We start from the raw sequence: 19933 nt of genomic DNA on the forward strand, positions 1-19933 counted from the left end.
GTTACGTGGGCGAACACACGCGCTTCACGTCATCTGTTGCTTTTGTACCCGTTTCAAGATCATGTTTAGCTGTGGCTGACGCCAGCTGGTTCGACTAACGGCTCACGTTGATGCTGATGCATGTTTATACTGCTGTACACGAGAGAAGGCGTATCGGTCGAGGCGTCAACACGTGCAGTTCATTTAGCTCCGTAGAGCCAGACGACAACACACCGCTGCAACGTGAAGGCTTAACGTTTATACAGGCCGCGTCGCGCACCGAAAGTTTGCGCTGTTTCGCACACAGCGAAGCTCTAGACCAGCTTTATATTCATGAAATAATTACAGAACGAATGCCATTTGATGATTTGCTAAGGAAATGCTTGTTAGCTAAGACGCGTCTCGGTTAGCGCAAATCCGTGAAACGATACAACTGAACGCTCGATTACCATTGACAACTGTGTATACCTTTGTAGTGAAGTTACCGACCCTTTTGAGATGCGCGCACCAAGTTAGGCCGGATAGGGCGGTGCTTCTTTAGCGTCGCCGATAAATGCACAGCTAACCAGAGGATAATGTGCATTTATCAAGCGGCATTTTTGTACACTCAAAATTGTTTGTCTTTCTGTCTGACTGCAACCAGGCAGGCAGGCAGGCAAATCCTATAGAAGTCCTTTTCCCAACTTCATCTGGAATCAAGGCGCACGACCTGAACGTGCATATTTCTTAGCAAACTGTCGAGTAGAATAAGACGTACGCAAGACATAGTGAAAAATACAGAGTGTATTCTATGTTCGCCCTCACACCGTGCTCAAGGATCTTTCGTTGCGCAACATACTTATAATCAGAAAAACCACTTACGCCACGTGAACTTACCACCATAGTTGCCCCCTTCTCGATTCCTATGGGTGTCTACGCAGCTCCCTTCCGAGCACTATCGAACGTTACAGTCTATTTACTAATATAATAGCACTCCTTATTGCAATTGATATTAAGTCGTTATAGTAGGAAAGGTAAGAAACGTTAATCTCCTATTTCAAGGTGGCGCAATTTCGTAATGATCCTATATCCTGTTTTTTCGTTTACGAAATTCACTTGTACTCGTCTTTCAAATATGAGGCCGCTCACTTGGATATTGTCACTCGGGGCTTTAGATATCCGAAAAGCTAAAGTTAACTATCTAACATCACGTACTGGACGACCTAACGTATAGGCCAATGTATTACTCGACTTTATCTTGAACAAGGACTATTTCTCTCACTTTGAGAAATGACTAACTAACCTCTTACAATATTATATAATGTTCTCTTACTGGTTTTCCATTGAGATGGACGTCCTGGTGAAGCATACACGCACCTTTAAATGTTTTTGTTTCGTGTTTTTTCAGGTTCGCACTGTAACAGATGCTATGCTCCGTGCTTGTAAAGTAAGTTAAAAAAAAATTTATCCTAGCAACATACTCTAGTTACGTTGAAATTTTTTGAAAATTTTCTAGATGAACTTCAAGCTTGAAAAAGCACTAATGTGAGATTATTATGTGAAATCGGACTTGTTTCACATGAACGATATTGGCCGCCAGAACCTGCTGACCAAAATATAAAGCTATATATACGTACACAGCGTGAAGCGTGATTAGTTTAAATCGGAATCTCCTGTTATGAATTGTTTTTAAAATTGTACCTAAAAGATTTCTAAGAGTTCTATGTCTATTCAATGTAACTCACGGCGATACCAGATTCGGTCTTGGCCTTCAACGACTCATAGGCTCGCTTTAAATGTTCCCTTTGAAAACACCCCTGTACGAGTGAGCAAATGACGCCGCAACTCGCTGGGGAATACAGCATAGCGGCCATATGAGCTCAGCCCAGTACATGTTTAATCCTCGGCAGGCTTGAGTTAGGAGACGATTTTCGGTTTAGTTTAGTTAGTATGGTTGCTGGCGCAGAAAATGAACCTCTGATGAATTCTGCATAAAATATGCTGTCAACAGCGTCTCCTTCTTCGCTAAATATCACGCTCTGGTAGGAAATATGGCGTCACGCACAATAAGTCAGCGATCGAGCCTGCAACCTGTGGCTGACCTTTCCATCGAGACTAAAACGTTACTCGTGAAGAAAAAATCGAAGACAATCTACTAATCGAAGACGACCTACTACTTCGAGAATTGGGCAGCGAAAGAGATCGAGTGAATTGCAAGGTTTTATTAGGTCTGCAAAGTATCCGTTTGACCTCTTTAATCTATGACGACTTGATGACCAACCAGTAACAGATAGCTATACTTGCACGAAACCTCTTGACTAACGAGAAAGATTCTTAGCCTAACGCACGCTTGGACGAGATCGATCAACGTGCCTGTTCGCATCAGTTTTTTCTGTCGTAGATTTTCCATTGACATGTGCTGGACCTGGTTTTGCTTTCTCTGCGCTGCCGTACAATATCGATTTAATGTAAGCAATGAACTTTCTCATCTTGGCTCTGGTCCACGGCGCTTGATAATATTAGGTTACAGTTGCTTTTCGTACAATCTCCAACGCTAAAATGCTGTTTCTCGCCGAGACTGTTTACGTCGATCTTAGAGCAAGATCTTATATAGCGCGGTCTACCGAAAATTGTCCGAATTTAAGTCGGCCACCCTGTATACAAGTATGTATATACCCTAGCAGTTTCCTAGCAAGGACGATGAGCGTGCTATATCAGCCGCACTTAATGAGGACTGACTTCTTGTCCGGTGTTATTGCTTTACAAAGGAACGTTTATGCAGGATCCTCCAATCAGTAGCGTTTCAGCTGCTGAGTCCAATAATGATAGTTTCCAGCCCTGTAATTTCTTCGGACCCTGCCAAACAGGACAGTGCGGCATTTGCAAGCCAGCCCTGTTTGATGGCGCAGCGATTGGGCATGACTTCTGCATCCGATAAGATTGAAGCTAACGAGTTTCAACTTTTTGTTGTCGTAAACGGTGATAAATGATTTCGAACAAACAACAATGTTAAAAGCAAACGAGCCGCGCGTAGCATGAAAGCGTCAACGGCGTTAGCCACTGTATGTGCCAATTGTGATTATCGAAATGTAATTAATTAACGGGACTTGTATAGAAAATCATTTCACCTCATGAAGCGTTGTGTGCTTACGACGTTTGTCGTATGGGCAGTAAGTGGACGGACATAAATTACGCCAAATCCCTCTATTTTTCTAATTTTTAGCTTTATTTATTTACGAAAGTAAGTCAAAATATAGGTCGATGGTCGCCTATTTCCAGGCCCAATAGGGGCTAAAATTTGTGTGCCTATATATATATATCACATTCTGAAATTGGACTTTTGTACTCATTAATCACAATGCTGTGTTCAGTATTGCGTGCACTGTTGGTAGCCGATACGTTATCTCTAACTTTTGACGATTCGATGCAACGCTATAACGGAGCGTAGCTTTTAAATTAATTACTTATAGCAATAAAAGTTTAGTTACTACTAATAGAGAGAACTGTATTAGCGTTAGCGGCTGAGGGCGGGGGGCCTAAGGACAAATCTTCCCTAGTGCAGCGCCGACGACTGCCCATCTAGGCTTTTTTTTTTTATAGTTCTCCTTTCTAAAAGCTCAATACATTCAGTATCTGTTTGTTCAGTTCCGCTTTTACCTAGCACGAAAGGCCAAAGGCCAAAGGCGTTCACGCCATCTCCCGTGGGCTATTCCGCCGTTCTCTTTCGTTATTGCCATACAGTTAGATTTTTTTTTGTTTTTTGTTTGCCAAGTCACATTTTAGTTTTGTGATATTATAGTAGTGGGAAGATGCAAAAACAAATCGAAAAATAACGAAGTGAAGCTGCATGTCAGTCACAATTAGGTTCAATTTACCTATGTGTCAATGTGGGGCAATACGTACCAGTAGTTGTTGTACCTATCGCAAGTTAGGATGAACACTAAACCCTCGAGTCACTTTGCCATCGATCGAAGTCTTAACGTTTATAGGAAGGTATGGCAGAATATCGTGTCACAGTCTCAACATTTAGGGTATTAGGGGCGATAAATTTACTCATTACAATATTGAGAACGTGTGCCGAAAAAAGAATACTTTTTTTAAATAACAATTTCTTTATTAAAACATGCTTTGTACAGTACAAGCACCAATCGTTCGGGCTAATTATACGGAGCTTCAGTGAATGGTGTGTTAGCTCTATATTTTCCTCTTTTCAAGTTCGCGTTTTTTCTTTGCAATTGATAGCGTCTTCGTAGTAAGTGAATGCACAAAATTATGCCGAAGGTCACAACATCATTATTAGTGCACACCAGATGAACCATCATAGCGGTCTGGCATTTTCCATTTTTTTTTTTTGTTTGTTTTTGGAAGAACATTATTTGTTAGTTGAGGTGTAACGTTTGGCCAGTTTGCAATTAGCAGTAATCAATGGTAACGCGCAGCATATCGTAAACTCTCACAATCACTATAATATCTATGCGCTGCGCTTTGGTTTATTGAACACGTTGGTTCACGCATGCACATAACATCTCATCGATACTAATGTCCTTACGTCCTACAAATACTCATGTTTACCTACGCTAGGACAAAGCGCAGACGAACTGCGGACTGTCTGTTTTTGTTGTTTCGGCTTAGAAATGTTTTCGACTCTGGTATACCACACTCATGAATAGGCAGTGTATAATGCTCGTCTGGTATGAAAACGTAATGAGAAGCGGACCGTTTTCATTTTGGACAATTGTTTCTGGCTCTGTACAGCTACCCCTCGGCTAGGCTTGTTTAGGTAACGTTGTATATGTTCATACGTGCACAAGCACAAGCACGAGCACGAGCACGAGCACGACGACCGTCATTTGTTGTAAATAACTTGCTTTTTGGGAGAAGTTAAGTTGCCAACTTTAGATACACTGATCATCTCGTTTCGAGCCTACGACTGATATTTCCACTCGGTATAAATACTGATAAAAGTTGTGCACGTGGAGACTCATTGATCACGGTTAATAACATTGGTGGTAGTAATTGAAATTGAACAACAGACGCAGACTCAGGTTCCGCGTTAAAAAACGTTCGCGTACATATCAAGGTAATAGGAACGTTGAGCGTAACTTAAGCTAAGCAATTTTACACAAGGGGGCGCAGGTTAACTGGGCGAAACGACGAATACGAACCTCGAGATCGATGTATAAGCCTATGAATGACAGCTAATTTGATCGCGTTCTCAAAATGTCGGGTGTTTCTATCGGATATTCAAGTATCAATGTTCTAATTATTAATATATTACGTAAACATATTGGTTGGGTTAATAATCAAATGCCACTTGCTTGTTCGTTCTATTATTATTATATCTAATAATAATCTTTATCAAGACTGTGTTTCTACGTTTCGAGGCATCTCCCTAGCGCTCTCTCTCGCAGATTGCTATGCGTTACCGATCTAAGGTCTCCTATATTGGGCCTTTTTTTTATACTGCAGCTGTAGGTGATACACGATGCAAAAAGCATGCCACGGCATTAGGGTTACGAAACGTTGCATGAATTCCGTTTCAATAATGCTTTGTCCCTTATCGACGGCTGTGTGTTATAGACGGGTAATGACTTGCGGCGCTGCTTGTCAACGATTCGCTCATTGAGCTCGTACGGAATCTCGCATTGCCGCATTAGACGACGGAAAATCTCAATTATACCACGATTGCCTTTTACCGAGCATTCGATATAACCCAACTCCCAGTCGATTGCTACGAGAGCTTCGGCGATCTCACGCTTGACCCGCCACCGCTCGGGGGGTAAATCGGTTTTGTTTCCCACAACGATAATCGACCGCCGTTCACGCTGGCGGCTGTTGTGCACAAGGATTTCGTCCCGGAGTTGGACGACTTGTTCGAACGAGGCCGCGTCATCCACGGAGAAGACAAGCAGGAATGCATCTCCTGAAATGACAGTGAATCGCGTCAATGGGAACAATTCCAAAGACGACTTAGTTATGAACTACACTTAAGTTACACGGAAAACAACATATGTTGTACTAAATGAGTCCTAATTTGCTTTGTTAAGCCTTTTGACAAGGAACAGGCTACAAAATGCTATTAGATAGGTGTCACCGAACCGATTAATCTAGGGCTGCTTATTACGAAATACAGTCAAACAGATTTCTAGCTATAGACTGGACCGTTACGATTTCGTCGTACTTCCTACGGAACGCATCGTACAGAACAAACTCGTATGCACTCGCTGAACCCGCATGGACAAGTCTGTTGAGCATTCGTATGCCTAATTTCTGTTTCCTGGGTTTATTCTCGATAGATTTCGTAGACAACTATAACCAACTAGAGAAAAAAAAAAAAAAAAAACGTTACGCGCCCAATGAATAAAATTTCGTCCTTCTACTGCAGGGTAAATTAAGCCCGATACTAACAGCCAGCAAGGTGATTGGCAGCTCTTAACCGTGGGGGACCTGTCTCGATTCATTACTCATTAGTACAGCCTGAACGTAGACCGTAGAACTGTGAACGTAGAACGGACGCATGATAGTGCTCAGATCGCTAGATGATCTGCATCAAAATGTACAACTTTTCCTCTTATTGCACATGTTTGAAACTATTATAGATACACTGCCTATAATAATAGATTATTGACTGTTGGGCGAAGTTTTCATCTTCAAGATCTTCCCCGAGAAAAAAAATCTACCCAAAAGGGTATTCCGTGAAATTATTTTTGTCCAATTTATCTCTGTGGAAGATTGTTACTGTCGTAAGCTCTTACATCATGTATAAGTGGTTCGTTCTGTGAGAAAGACAATTTGCCATCTTCAACAGAGCCGTCCAAAGCCGATTGTTAAAGTAGGTTCAAGTATTTGACATCAGTCTATAAGTGAATTTTTCGTTCTCCTAAGTAAGTATTCTTAAAGAAGTTTAATGTTTAATTAATTTTTCATTTAAAATGCTGCATCTGTAACGTTTGGATTCACAGTTGCCTAGTAAGCCCAATCATGACGATTAAATGTAACTTTATTGTTCCATAATTTATCCACCCACCCATTTTGCTACCCGCAAACATACGCTCTTCGATCCGGATCTTTTTCATTGATAGGATTTGACAATGTAACAGTTATATTTACAGCGTTTTCGAATTTAATGCCCACGCGACAAGTTTTTAAGAAAACTGTTAGTCTAACGTTCCGGTACCCCTTTTTGCAACTAAAAAATTCGTTGATGTTGTTGTTTTTCCGAAACGTTGTTTACGCACATCCTGAACAGCTCTATCCATCCTGAACTTATTTTTCAATCGTAACTCAGATAGATAAAGATGTCTGAAGCATCTGCAATATTGTCGTTGTACATTTTCAATAGCCTTTTTCTTCGTTCAGAACTTAGTAACAGTTAACTTATCATCAATTAGTTACACATTGCAGAACGTATGACCCATTCAGTGCTGTACATATTTCGAGAACGTTCCGTTCATGCACAAGCTCACACGCAGCGTAAACGATCGGCTTTCTCCGTATCGAAAGGCATAAAAGGCGAGATTATCTAAGTGGGTAGAAGACGCACGCCAGGCGCGCTGGGTGTTCGGCTCGTCGATCAACTGCTTTCTCATGTCAGAAGCGAAAACAGGGAAATAGCGGTTGTCTTTTTAATGATAAGGGTCATATAGGGGAACAGATGATCAACGCTCACAAATTAATCGCCAATAATTTAATTTGATTCTATAGAATCGTTCGAAATTGAACGGGAAACGTTTTCCGTTAACTTCGGTGTTCTGTATTGAGCACGAAACAAGTTTTACTGGTGTGTTTCTATGCAGCGTCGGCAATAAACTCGCGAGAAAAACATTCGTGAGTAACGCAAGAACTTTGTTTGTATTTCGCCGTATGTTGGTTACTTAGTAAATGTTTTCTAAGCTATTGTTTCATTCCGGCCGGCTAGCAAGCATAGCAGCATTCTGTTGTCTGTCTATAGCTGCTGGGATGATTGGTGATACGCTTCATCCATGTACCAATCCGTTTAATAACGAAATGGACCCCCTCGTCCGAAAGTGTTTTTGTTTCAACGGGCAATAGCTTGGGGACACACACCTATAGCATAGCGAAATCCTTGGCTGCAGTCAAATACACCATTTGTTCATTGTGAAAAAAAGTTAACAATATCATATAGAAGAGAAAACAATTTCTAAGACTATATATCTTTTCGATATGCTTCGTTTACTTGTCGAATAGGTTTTATTTTATCAATCGAAGCACAATAGGGTATAGGTCCTACCGCTTGTCTTCTATATTGGTACGTTGATAGAGCAATTGTTTGTTTTTTTTTAGGGTACTATTTTAATGTGTATGCATATGGGTGTTATCCTATCCCGAAACATTTTCTAGTACTTCGTGTGAATGCTCCAGCTGCACAAATTGCCTCTGTGGTCTACCTGTTTCAATCGAAAGACGCCTCATCGCTGGGAACTCGTACGATCCTGATGTATCGATTATGTCCAGAGTAATCGAAGCACCTAGAAACGATAATAAATAGCAATTGTCTAACATTGCCTTTATGGCCCATATCATACAGTGGCGTGAATTAAGAAGTCCAAGAAATCATTAAAAAGCCCCGATACGCATCGAATCTCCTAGAATAACAGTATAGCAGGTGCGCCGACGCATGTATTACTATGCAAACGATTTCCTATGTCTATTCTGTACTGTGTTCAGATGCATACAACATACGGTTGAGTGGTAAATGTAAGCGCTGGGCATGTGCCGAACGTAAAAAAGGTAACTTAATTTAAAGTTTAGCAGACATTTTGTTTCGAGTAAAGGACACTAACGGCACACATCGGATCGACACTAGTAGCTAATTGAAGTTTTAAAATCGTTTTACTAGTGAAGCTGCATCATATAACGTATGAAGGGAACGGTTAACTTAATTAGGATACTATTATTTTGGCGCTCTCATAGTTGCTTCAGCCCGTTTCGTAATGTAAATATCTCTCGTACCACTTCTATACCCATTGGTAGGGTAATAGCTTTTTTCTTTGTATGCTTTACATATATGTGCGCTTATCCGACCGAGGTACGCCAGTTGCTCTATGTTCACCTATTGCGCTAAAGAGCTATGCATGCTTTCAATAGTTTCACAATTCGTCTTCATGCTATCATACTCGTCCGGGCTCTATGTAACAAGGTCGAAGAAGAGATATATTTTGCCTATTTAATCGATGCAATCGTCCATGTTCTGCAAGAACAACTTTAATGGCCTAAAGCTTAATTTTCTCTAGTTGAGATTTTCCGTCTAGCTAACATCAAGTGGATTGTATGCAACGTTTTCGACGTCGCGAGCACAGCTTGCATTATATAAGCCGCCGAACATAACAAATGATCATCGAAGCCTGTTCGGCCTGGCAAGCACACGAGCTGTGCCTAATTGTTGCTCAAAATAGTGCATATTTCAAATGAGATCGATTTATGTCGCCATAACACTTCAATGGTAAACACAAATTAGAGCTTATGGCTATAATTAGCACTTTTAGCATTTATTAAAATCTAACCGTATAAGTTTCTTAGGAGATTACATTTTCGTATATTTTATACGCTGGCGATAGACAACATAGAGAAAGGCACATCCAATAGCTTTCAGTATGTTATAATAAATGAAGGCATGAAAAAACAGGAAGCATTTGAGGAGAGTCATACCGATGTGTTCCCATTCCCTGCTCAGATCGAACAGCCACGCGTTGGCCGCCATTTATTCTTTCTATGCAAAATATTGTACTCTTCTCGAAATACTGACTTGACGATGCGTAAGGACATAGGAGCATGCTCAGATGCGCTTTACGAGAACGAAGCGGAACACAACGATTAGTCTTTTGGTTACCTGTTCAGAACGCCTCGTTATGGGAAAAGACATTAATTTCCGTAAAAAAATTAGTGAAATGGCACTAAAACTTTCCTCTCATGGGAAGACCTTTCGTTGATTCTAATTTGCGAGTTGGGACATAGAGGGAAGACGTTCCATAACAAAGCAGACAGAAACTATTCTATTATAGGAAAGCAGAGAAACTGATCGGCACTTGTTTTTGTCTAGCAATGCCGCTCGTAAAATGTTTGTAAAAACATAAACTATCAAGTCAATGTAAAGGCATACAGATTTCGCTACAGATTGCTTCTAAAGTTGTTTACCGTATAAAAAAATCCTCCACTCTGCATAAATCGAATCACATTGATCATTCGCATATACTGTTGATCCTCGTTGTCGTTCGTTATTTTCGAGTTATAATAAGGGCAACCAAAATGGCCGTAATTCCATTTCGCCGTAGATCTAATTTTAGCCGGGCAATAATACATCTGGTCTAATAACATTAGCACCCATCTGGGCACTTATGATACAGAAGTTAGCTTCGTGCAGCTTCGACTTACTTTATCATAATTTGACACAATATAACAAGAGTATAATTCTATCGATATGGCGGCATTCAGGGATTTCTCTTAGACAGGTAGGAAAGGCATGCTTGCAGACGGACGCAAGTAAAACCTTGTACTCGAACCACTTCGAACGAAAGCGGACTATCGTTCAAACACGATACATCTGACAAACTACGCGACGGTCTAACCAGAAAACACACTAGCACATACTTACCATTAAAATCAAACTCTCCAGAGTGGAACTCTTCTACAGTAGGCACATATTTTTGAGGGTAACGATTATAGAGAAACTGTTGAATTATGGCCGATTTGCCAACCCGTGAAGCGCCCATCACGATCAGTTTGTAGTGATCTTTGACACATGGTCCCGACGAGGACGCCTCCGTAATCGTCGACAGTATACTATCGGCCCGAACCGGCATCTTTCTGGAATGGTTTAGAAAGTAGTGAAGACATGGCCGATCGGCATCATACACGTATGTCGAAACGTGGTGAAACTATGGTGAAAGGAAACGCAGTAAGTCGATTCGAGTTCGAAGCAAAAGCTAAAAAATATTAAATCAGTTCTGTATTCCGCTGTTCTGGCGGAACCTTTTCTTTGGAGTGGAACATGAGCGACGAGTTTATTGATGCCTGCTTCCTGGTACGAAATTATCTGACCAATAAGTGCCACTAAACTATCTACTTGATACGCGTCCTGCAACTAAGCGAAGTCGTTAGGCATTCCATCATACAGCTGACTTCCAGCACGAATCGAAGTCTACCTATGCCCTAGATGGGGCACGTTGGGGTATAGGCTCAGCTCAGCATCGCCTAAGGTTCTATGAAGGCATTACTGCAACTTCTCAAATGCTGAAAACCGTCATTACAGAAATGGCATTAGACACTACAAGTTCGGACCATCGTGGGGCAAACAGAGGTTATTCTGTCATTACCGCGAATTGAAACCTGTCTTTACTCTCGCACAGCTGTTGAGTTCTTCATCATTTCAATATAAGTACTAGATTATAATGCATTTGATAACTTTAAAGCACAACTGAAACCATACAAAATGCCAAGAAGGTCGCGGAACGAACGATACTACCGACAAAAGGAGTCTTGAGCGACAAGGTTTTGCAACACAGATAAATTTTTACTCGGATTAGATCCTCTATTTTGTTTTTGATATTGCGCTTTGTCTTGATGACAAAATGACGTATCTCGCGGTGATGCGTCCTCAAAGTATGATTGTGCTTTCATCGTTTTCCCTCGCTTTTTTTTTTATATATTCATCTTGCCTTTTCGTCTATTTCAGTGGTTTTAGCCCTTTCGCGTCGAAACTACGAGTGCGAGAGAAGCTATATAGACTGACTGACTGACTGACTGCTAATGGCTAGTGAACGCGGCAGAAGTACGAATTGACAAGAAGTGTTCAGCTGCAATAGTAGCGAGACGAAATGATTACAGCTGAGCGGACTTCACTAACTTAGTCGTTGTATTTTGAATCGTTTGCGCACGGCAAACGGGTCTGGCTCGTTTGACCTTTTTGTTGTCTATACTGCCTAACTAGACAGCCGGACAAAGGGCGGTGGGAGCACCTACACCTTTAATGCTTGTACAACTGGCTATGGGACTCTTCGTGTCCTTTTCAGTGAGTCTGGCCATATTTTGGAACAGTCGGCCTCGAGGCAGTGTCGGATGCCAATGTCAATCTGGAAGAAAAAAAAAAAAAAACACTGTTCGCCACACACTGGTGCACAGAGCTTTATTTAATTACTTAAAAGGTTATTTTCATATACGAAATTAATTTCATTAAATTGAACGCGTTTACCGGCTATGTTACGGGAAGATATGCGTAACTGGGCGCTGGGGTGTTAGTCATTTTGGGGCTATCACCCTTATAAAGATAATAGTATACTAGTAATACCCTGAAAAAGCTCATTACTATTATCTGTGAGAAGTATTAAAGTGTTTATTCGTGCGAACTAGACTGTCTTTAGTAAATCGATGATAAAACTTTGGAATTTCAATTGGTAACAATTCTAGGAAGTGGCTGCAAGAATAATTTCGAAAATGAAATAAGGATTTTGAGGTTCCCCCTATTGCCAGATACGTAGAACCATATCAGAGCCAAAAAAAAAAAGCTACTTTCAGTATATAGACTAGCTAGAAATCAGCGATGCCACTTTTTAAAATGATTATATTTTGGCTATTACGATTAGTATAGTTGGCGCCGCACATATCCAAATTGACTGCCAGTTCAACTTTTAACGAGTACCACTCTCAAAATAGATCCAATGTTTACAGATAAAGCACCATCGTCTCGTACATTTTTCTATGACTTCTGTGATCTGTTAACGCCACTCCACTATAGTCCATGTCACTACAAGGAAGGAAGGAAGGAAGGAAGGAAACCATCGACGGCAAAAACAAATCTTCCAGCCATTATTTAAACTTTCCCATATTTAACGCATCCTTTGATTATTTTTTTTGTTTAATCATTTTAGTTTGAGAAACTTCTTGGGATTAACCGGTAAATAATGCCTAAGGCTATTTGAAAGACACTCTTTACAAAAGCATATTGACTTTCTGCGGAACAAGCAAGAAATCACAGACCTGGAAAATACAGGTCACCGCACGAAATTAAATTTTGCAAGTTCCATTGCAAAGACAATTCAACGCCTCTCATCAAATTTAAGCTCTATTCTTGAAGACTGGATGTCTTCCTTAAAAAAATATTAAACAAATGTATTAAGAAAAAAAAAATATATATATGCATGTATATATTATTCTGTGCCATTTGTAAAGCTGATGCTTTGTTCAATAAAGACGTGTGATAGAAAAACGTTTATGCAGTGAGGATAAGCAATGTTAGGTCAAACAAGCAAGTAAATGTTCAAGAGTACGATTCCGAAATAGCCTTGGATTATCATAGCATTTAGTTCAACAAGTTATCGTAATTAAAGATTGCCATAAAAAATCATAATAAAGAAATATATAGCTTGTCTGGGGAAAGTGGTGCCGCCCTTGTTCTGAAAAAAACACTGTGTATATATTGCGTAGATTTCGCGATGGTATCTGAAGCTTTGGCAGCAATTGACCGGTGTTCCGTGCGTATTACACATTTCTATAATTATCGTGTATCATATGCATACGCAGCTATTTCTTTTATGTTTACGAGTGGCAGTAAAAGCGATATTACAGTTTCATTGAATGAAAACCATTCGAAATTGATAACGAGACGAAGATCTAAGACTTATAGAGAAATAAGGACACAGTGTGTGAGAGAGACAATAGAATCTCAGTAATAGAGCGAAAAAGCACATATATGCATAGCTGTGCATCTATGTGCGTAACTTTTTAATGGACATACGGTAGCGTGCTCCTCCCATGTTCCTTTTGCCTACGCCGTTGTTGTCCTAATGTCTCGAGTCATTTTTGGGTCTCTCATCATGTCTTAAGCAGACGAATTGGAGTAATTATATTTTCTTACTTGACGACATAATAGCCATAAGCAATAGGTTGCGCCAGGTGTTATATACAGGCCTGACGCCACATTCGTTCTCCTAAATACTTTCTTTCTAATTAACCAGGAATAAAAGCTAGCCAAACCACGAATTAGATGTAACGTAACAGATCGACCAAGTATAGCTGCTTAGGGCACTGTCCTATTTAACCTTTCGGGTATGTGTTGGATATTAGTGGCCTAAGGGGTAATAGCACGTATCGTATTAGGTAAATGTCAGACCATCTTTCAACCTCACTATTTCAATCGTCATGATATTAATAATCTAAGGCATTTGAATAAAAAATACTGATAAACCAGCTTTCAGTTCAGCCGTAAGTCTATTTTCGTTCCAAACTGTAAACCTATTTTTGCTGACTCCAGACTGACCCCACTGTAGAATGTGTTTAGCCAGTGTCCGCTAAGCGGTTTAATGCTATAGAAGCACTAGTAGAGTTTTTCGGTGAAACTTCGCGCTAATGCGTTTTCAATATTCGTGTAAATTTGGTTTGACCCAACGGTGAGCTCTACAGCGATGACCAACACATTCTGAAAAATAATGTTAAAGAAAACGTGTAAATAACAGTGACAACAGTATCTTTTTTTTCAATCAATACGTGAAGTCATTATCAATTGAGCAGAGATGTCTCTGAAGTGTGCTCTCTATGTAAAGATGCAAATACTTTAACACGTATACAGAGTATTCAATTCGATCTCTGGTCGAATGATTGTATTCATGGAGATCTAACCGTTTCGAGAAATTTGTGCTCCAAATATTGGCTTAATTTTACGTAATGCGCGAAAGCCGTCTGTGGTATTACCATCGCAGGTGTTCTCAGACAAAGATTTTCTCAGACAGATTCAGACAAAGCTGGCAGTCGCAGCTTGATCTAACCGATAGGGATCCTAGGGAAAAAAAATAGGTTAATAATAGTGACAAAATTTCTTGCATTGAAGATGTTGACGTAAGGCCAAATGGCATTCCTTTTAGCCTAAAAAACGGGAGAGCAAAGAATACAAGAAGGAATCGACCTGCCTCGCCTCATGAAAGCGAAATAAAGTCCTCTTTATTCTAAATAAATTATATATAATATGAAATTGTGATTCTACGATACCACAGCAGGATGCGTTTCAATGCAGGTAAAATTTCTGGAACGGTTTGTGATTAAAGCAGTATTAAACAACTATTTCAATATCATTATCGGTAATAGTTATGCTAAGCTGCTTAGAAAGAGTACGAAGTCTTTACTTTTGCTGCCCCATGAGAACTTGCCAAAACAGCTTATTGTCAAGACTGCGAGTTGAATTGTTCATAATTCACAAAACACGGATGGTGTCGCACGTGATCCCTTGCTGCCATTTCAGAATACGCCTTCCTACTACAAGTTGTAGGCTTCTTGTAGCAACTACATTTTTTTAAATGCAAAGGTACGGACAAACAGTATCTGTCGAGTTTTTACTCAGGCCGTTCACTAACGTGACTTGTACAGAAACTATGTAGGTCCCAAAATACCATCGTTGACTCACACGGTAAGGCTTTATGATTCAAACTCACTCGTTTACTTGTTCAGGGGAGTCGAATGTGACGCGTGAAATACGTAAAATGTACTGAAGAACGCACGCTGCGGTTTTTTTTTGCTGGTAAATCCGAAAAACAGAACTGAATGAGGAGTTGGACAAATGCACCTCCTTTCCGGGGGCAAGCAAAGTAGAAACATACTGTTTTCTTTCGAAAAAAAAAAAAAGAAAACTTGAAGAATAGATAATAAACTGGGTTTGCTTACGGCTGCCCTGCACGTTCCCGATAGGGACGTGTCATTATCCTTTTTTATTTTCGATGCTTTAGTTATTTATACAGATCCTGGAACTATATAAGTTACTCCGATGCATAGATATCGAAATGAGGCAGAGTTCTTCTATCAAGCAACTCGGTACGGCGGGTCACGACAGGAAATTTTTGACGGATTGTACGCTTTTCCGTACGAGTCACGTGCACATGGTGACTTCTGAAGAAAATGAATGCCACATTTGACTCGTTGTAGAAAAATCCAGTCTGTAGACCATTCACCTGTATTTATATTAACCATTGTTGCCTTATGGCCACTCCTCAATCGTGAACTCAGAGTAAGTATCATATCATTGGGACAGATGGTAGGACGCATAAAAAATTCTGACATTTCAGGTAAGCTGTGCTTTCACTCAGTTGACGCACCCATTCTAAATGCTCGTGTAGGCATGAACGAGTGTGTCGAGTTTTTCAACGCCAAGTCAGTTCACTACACAGAAAAACAGTTTTCTATTGCGTAGCTGTTAGCTCATTGAAGATTTCGTTTATTGAAGAGCATGCGTCATACCTTTACTATACATATAGGTAAAACAAAGGGCGCAATTGGATAATATTAACGTGTCCTTGACTGATAATTGGGCACGCTTGCGAAAAAATATATAAATGTCTCCATAAGCTGTTTATAGACGTGGCTAGGTAAGCATATAGGGGCTAGTCGTGTTAAATTTTGACAGCGGCGAAATCAGGTCGCACCTGACTGGTCCACTATATTTCGCCCCAACGTAAACCTGACAAGTGGTCCCAGTTTTTGTAGTTTGCTAATATTATTATTAGCCTATGATCAGCCCTGAGATGTTTGTCTAGCGGTGCCTACTGCTCTGAGTAGTAATTTAACGAATGTTTATATTCGATTACAGCGAACGTTACTATAGGGTACAGTTATAGGGGACAAAATCGCTGTTTCTGTAATACGCTGGAGCACAAATCCAAGGCGATTGTATCAAAGCCTATAGACGTTTCATATGTTAACAATATTTTAGAACAATATGGAGATCTTATACCTTGTTGTTGTGTCTGTGTCTAATACTTCTCCGCTAAACCATCCTAGGTGTATGTATATAAAAGCTTGCTTAAGGACGGCCTATAAAATACGCTTTTGCTAGTTGAATAGGACACAAGAATAATCGACATAGCTCAAGAAAAGACAATGTGTACGAAAGTGTAACATGAATCGTCGCCAGGACTCATGCTATCGGTTTTGGCGGTTTTATGATGCCACAATGTAGAGTCCTCATGAACTAGACTTACTTCCTGGGATATATATGTGTGTATACAAATTCTACCGTAATACGGTAAACTATCAGGCTGGCTTCTGATATTGTTGTCTAGATTTTTCGCCAAAAAGTTAATAAAAGGATTAGCTAGGAAAAAAAATGTAGAATAAGTTATTGAAACAGAAAACATCAAATTTTAGGGTTGGCATCTAGAGCCGACGATCGCATGAAGTTATTGTGTATCCGAAACAGATAATTACATTGTCGAGCAACTTTGAAATACTGAAAGGAAAAAAGCGTAGATCATTTAATATTACTTCAACTTGGAGAATACGATAGCCGGTGCACTGTATATAATCTCCCTATGACGGATATCGTTTTTTAGTCTACTCACTGAAAACATAGCATTTAGGTGTCTTTAAACGATCTGTAATACGCACCCACCTGTGGGTACCGTAGAAATGAAAATCGATCAGCGGACTCCTGGTTAGTAAGCTTATCAGCTTGTGGTCGCTATAAATTATTTGTACACTCCATAGATATCTAATGAAATATCTATGGAGTGTAGGGGGAATTTCTAAACTTCGTTCTACGTATGTGATACTGCTTTTAGTACCTTATGTTCCAAAAATCGGCATTTTCGTCCACAATTGAGGTAATTAAGAGTAAATGACTTGGCGCAGTCCTCTTCATACACTTAAAATGGTGGTATATTTTAAACTGAAATTATCTACAATCAATGACAGGACTTACCGAAATATCGCTGGCAAACTAGCCTTTCTTGGCGCCGCAGCACCGGCTTCGGTTTGCGAGGAAATGTTCAGTTCGACGGCTGTACGCCGCCGTTCTAACGCCCCACTCTTATGCACTTCGACAGATGGCTGGGTCTCGCCTCGAGACTGAGCTCGAGTCGAGTCCACCACGGTGAAGGCACACAGTAACAGAACCGCTTCGTTTTTGTTGAGTCCTATTTTTCCGATTGTTCGTGCTATACACAGTATTACTGTTCGTTTCTTGTTTTTTTGTTGCAATTTCCAACTCACGACCACTTTAGCACTTGGCACACAGCGTCATCGCACTCGTCGTTACCCTGCGAAATCCTGCTTGGCTTTTGTCAGCTACTATACGCTGCGGAGCCGCAAGTTGACGCTTCGCTCCCAGAAATCTAACACTGTCCTATCTATGGGCCCTTGAGTTTCAACGTCGTTTTTGTCCAATCGCGCTGTCGGCGTCGAGGCTAACTGAAGCTGTGTTTGTTAGGCGTCAACTGTCCCAATGTGGTACGCTTATTTAAGCACTATTCCTCAACCCGTTGGGAGAGGGCTACCGGGAATGGGCAAAAGGGACTGTGTGTGCGCGTGTGTTTCGGTCATGGGAACACGTGTGGAGAGGGCGACCTTGGGAGTGAGAGAAGAACCTCGGCGGCCTTGACTTTTGCGTCGCGGAGTTATTCTTTCACTGCTGGAATCAGTGTCATCGTCCCATAACCTACCACTTTATCATTCGGCTAGCAGATCGTTCGAATTTCCGCGACTTCCCGTTAGAGAGAGCACCGACTAGGTCAACGAAGACCCACCCATCGACCGACCGTTTACGTGTGATATGTTTTTTGAACATTTCAGAATGTGATACGTTAACATCAGTGTCGTTCTCCTCTGATGGATTATCCTCATAGTAACAATAAGTGGCGCTCCTATTGGTTTGAAGATATGTGGGAATCTACACGCTTTCTCAGCCTTTTTGAAGTCTTAGTAGAGTTATTCATGGAAATAACATACAAACTAGATTCTGTAGAACAGTTAGTGGTATCTTCCAATAGTACATTTCGATACTTGATTTAACGCCTATGAGGGTTCCACATAAACGAAATGAGCACCTTAGATATTCAGGAAATGGCAGACGGCCTGTCATTTTACACGTTTGTTATTTGTTGGATTTTCAGAAACTGGTGATGCCGTGGTCTGGTGTAATGCAACTGCAAAGCTAAAAGCTCGCATGGATAAATCCGATTTCAAGCGAGCGAATTCAAATTTTTCTAAGTTTTTGAGTATCTTGCTCTACCTAGTTAGCCATGCGATTAAGTAGCTTCCTATTCAATTGCTGATATGATAGGTTGGATATGGGACTAAAACTATGCTTGAGGGTTTTCTAGGCCTTGGCTGATCTGCTGCTGGTTCCCTCTAATATCTGTGAAATAGTTAATGTGTTTCTATTCAGAAATTTGCATAAAATATAATAGGAAAATATCGAGTTTTCGATGATGTAATGGCTAAAACGAGTGTCAGCTAAGGGTGCGACGAACATATCACTCACTCGATGTAAATGCTTGCCAGAGTTTAATACTTGAAGTAAAGTTCCAACCTTTTCCGTGTGGGTAGTTTTTTTCTGGGCTTGAGCACGCACCTGACCAAGAAACGCATAGAAGTCTGGAGTACGCAGAAAAGCGGGATCCGTGGTCGAGCTGCTGGGTAATCCAACATCATATTCAGGTAGTATTACTAAGCTGTCATGTTTAATAATATTTTTGCCTTAGATAACGAACATTGTACGGCACTTATGAGCTCAGAAGGCTCAATTTGACTGTATATATTTGGCGATAATATGGAACAATGAAGGTATTGGTATTATAAATAATTTAGTTGTATACTTAACATCAGCGCCTCTTAGATAAGGTCACGTTTCTCTACTTATATCTGGACCGGCGGCTACCTGCGCGTGACGAAATCATGTGTGTCTCTCTAACGGTTGCCCAAGTTTTCTTATTATGTTCATATAGAACCCACAATGCGTAAAAATGGATGACTTTTGCCAAAGAGTGGGAGGGCATTAATAATGGCTCTAAAGTTCTGAGTCACTGATACTGACGCATGGGCTAGCTACCGGGAGATACCGGAATCTCATCACCGCCCAAAATCTTCCAACACACAGTCGATTTCTGGAAGCGCTCGCTCCGTCAGCTACTTTTTGACGTATGGAATAAAACGAAGAAGTTTTGAGATCGTTTGACTGCGAACGACCATGAGGAACCCTATC

At 40.6% G+C, this 19933-nt stretch overlaps 2 protein-coding genes across 6 annotated transcripts in view; one reads left to right on the forward strand and one right to left on the reverse strand.

Annotated features, from left to right (window-relative positions):
- The first annotated feature begins 135 nt into the window (after positions 1–135).
- Positions 136–19933, forward strand: part of LOC111255491 (mitochondrial coenzyme A transporter SLC25A16-like) — an 87966-nt gene continuing 68168 nt past the window's right edge. The window contains exons 1-2 of the mRNA XM_086978275.1: positions 136–992; positions 1367–1405. The gene's annotated coding sequence lies outside the window, so the exon portion shown is untranslated. The remainder of the gene's footprint in view (positions 993–1366; positions 1406–19933) is intronic.
- On the reverse strand, positions 4051–19920 carry LOC111243025 (GTP-binding protein Rhes-like). Of its 5 annotated transcripts, none has more exons than XM_086978307.1 (5): positions 17654–19920; positions 11938–12047; positions 10571–10782; positions 8367–8447; positions 4051–5881 (listed from the first exon to the last, which is right to left on the reverse strand). In XM_086978307.1, the coding sequence occupies exons 3-5, from the start codon at positions 10776–10778 to the stop codon at positions 5472–5474; spliced, it is 699 nt and encodes a 232-aa protein (XP_086834433.1). In that variant the 5' UTR covers positions 10779–10782; positions 11938–12047; positions 17654–19920; the 3' UTR covers positions 4051–5471. The 5 variants fall into 5 exon arrangements, with proteins under 5 accessions (XP_086834433.1, XP_086834429.1, XP_086834416.1 ...); XM_086978303.1 differs by having other exon boundaries at positions 11822–12047; XM_086978290.1 differs by having other exon boundaries at positions 11441–12047.

The sequence above is a fragment of the Varroa destructor genome, unplaced genomic scaffold (genome assembly GCF_002443255.2).
Source record: "Varroa destructor unplaced genomic scaffold, Vdes_3.0 BEIS01000001.1, whole genome shotgun sequence".
Classification (NCBI taxonomy): Eukaryota; Metazoa; Arthropoda; class Arachnida; order Mesostigmata; family Varroidae; genus Varroa; species Varroa destructor.

Bases quoted from the DNA above. Each gene is read 5' to 3' on its own strand.
- LOC111243025 (XM_086978290.1), bottom strand. From the start codon at position 11,595: ATGAAAGCACAATCATACTTTGAGGACGCATCACCGCGAGATACGTCA. The intron at 10,783-11,440 runs GTAGTATCGTTC...AAACCATTCCAG, and splicing joins GCTCAAGACTCCTTTTGTCG to AAAGATGCCGGTTCGGGCCG. The intron at 8,448-10,570 runs GTAAGTATGTGC...TATCGTTTCTAG, and splicing joins TGGAGAGTTTGATTTTAATG to GTGCTTCGATTACTCTGGAC.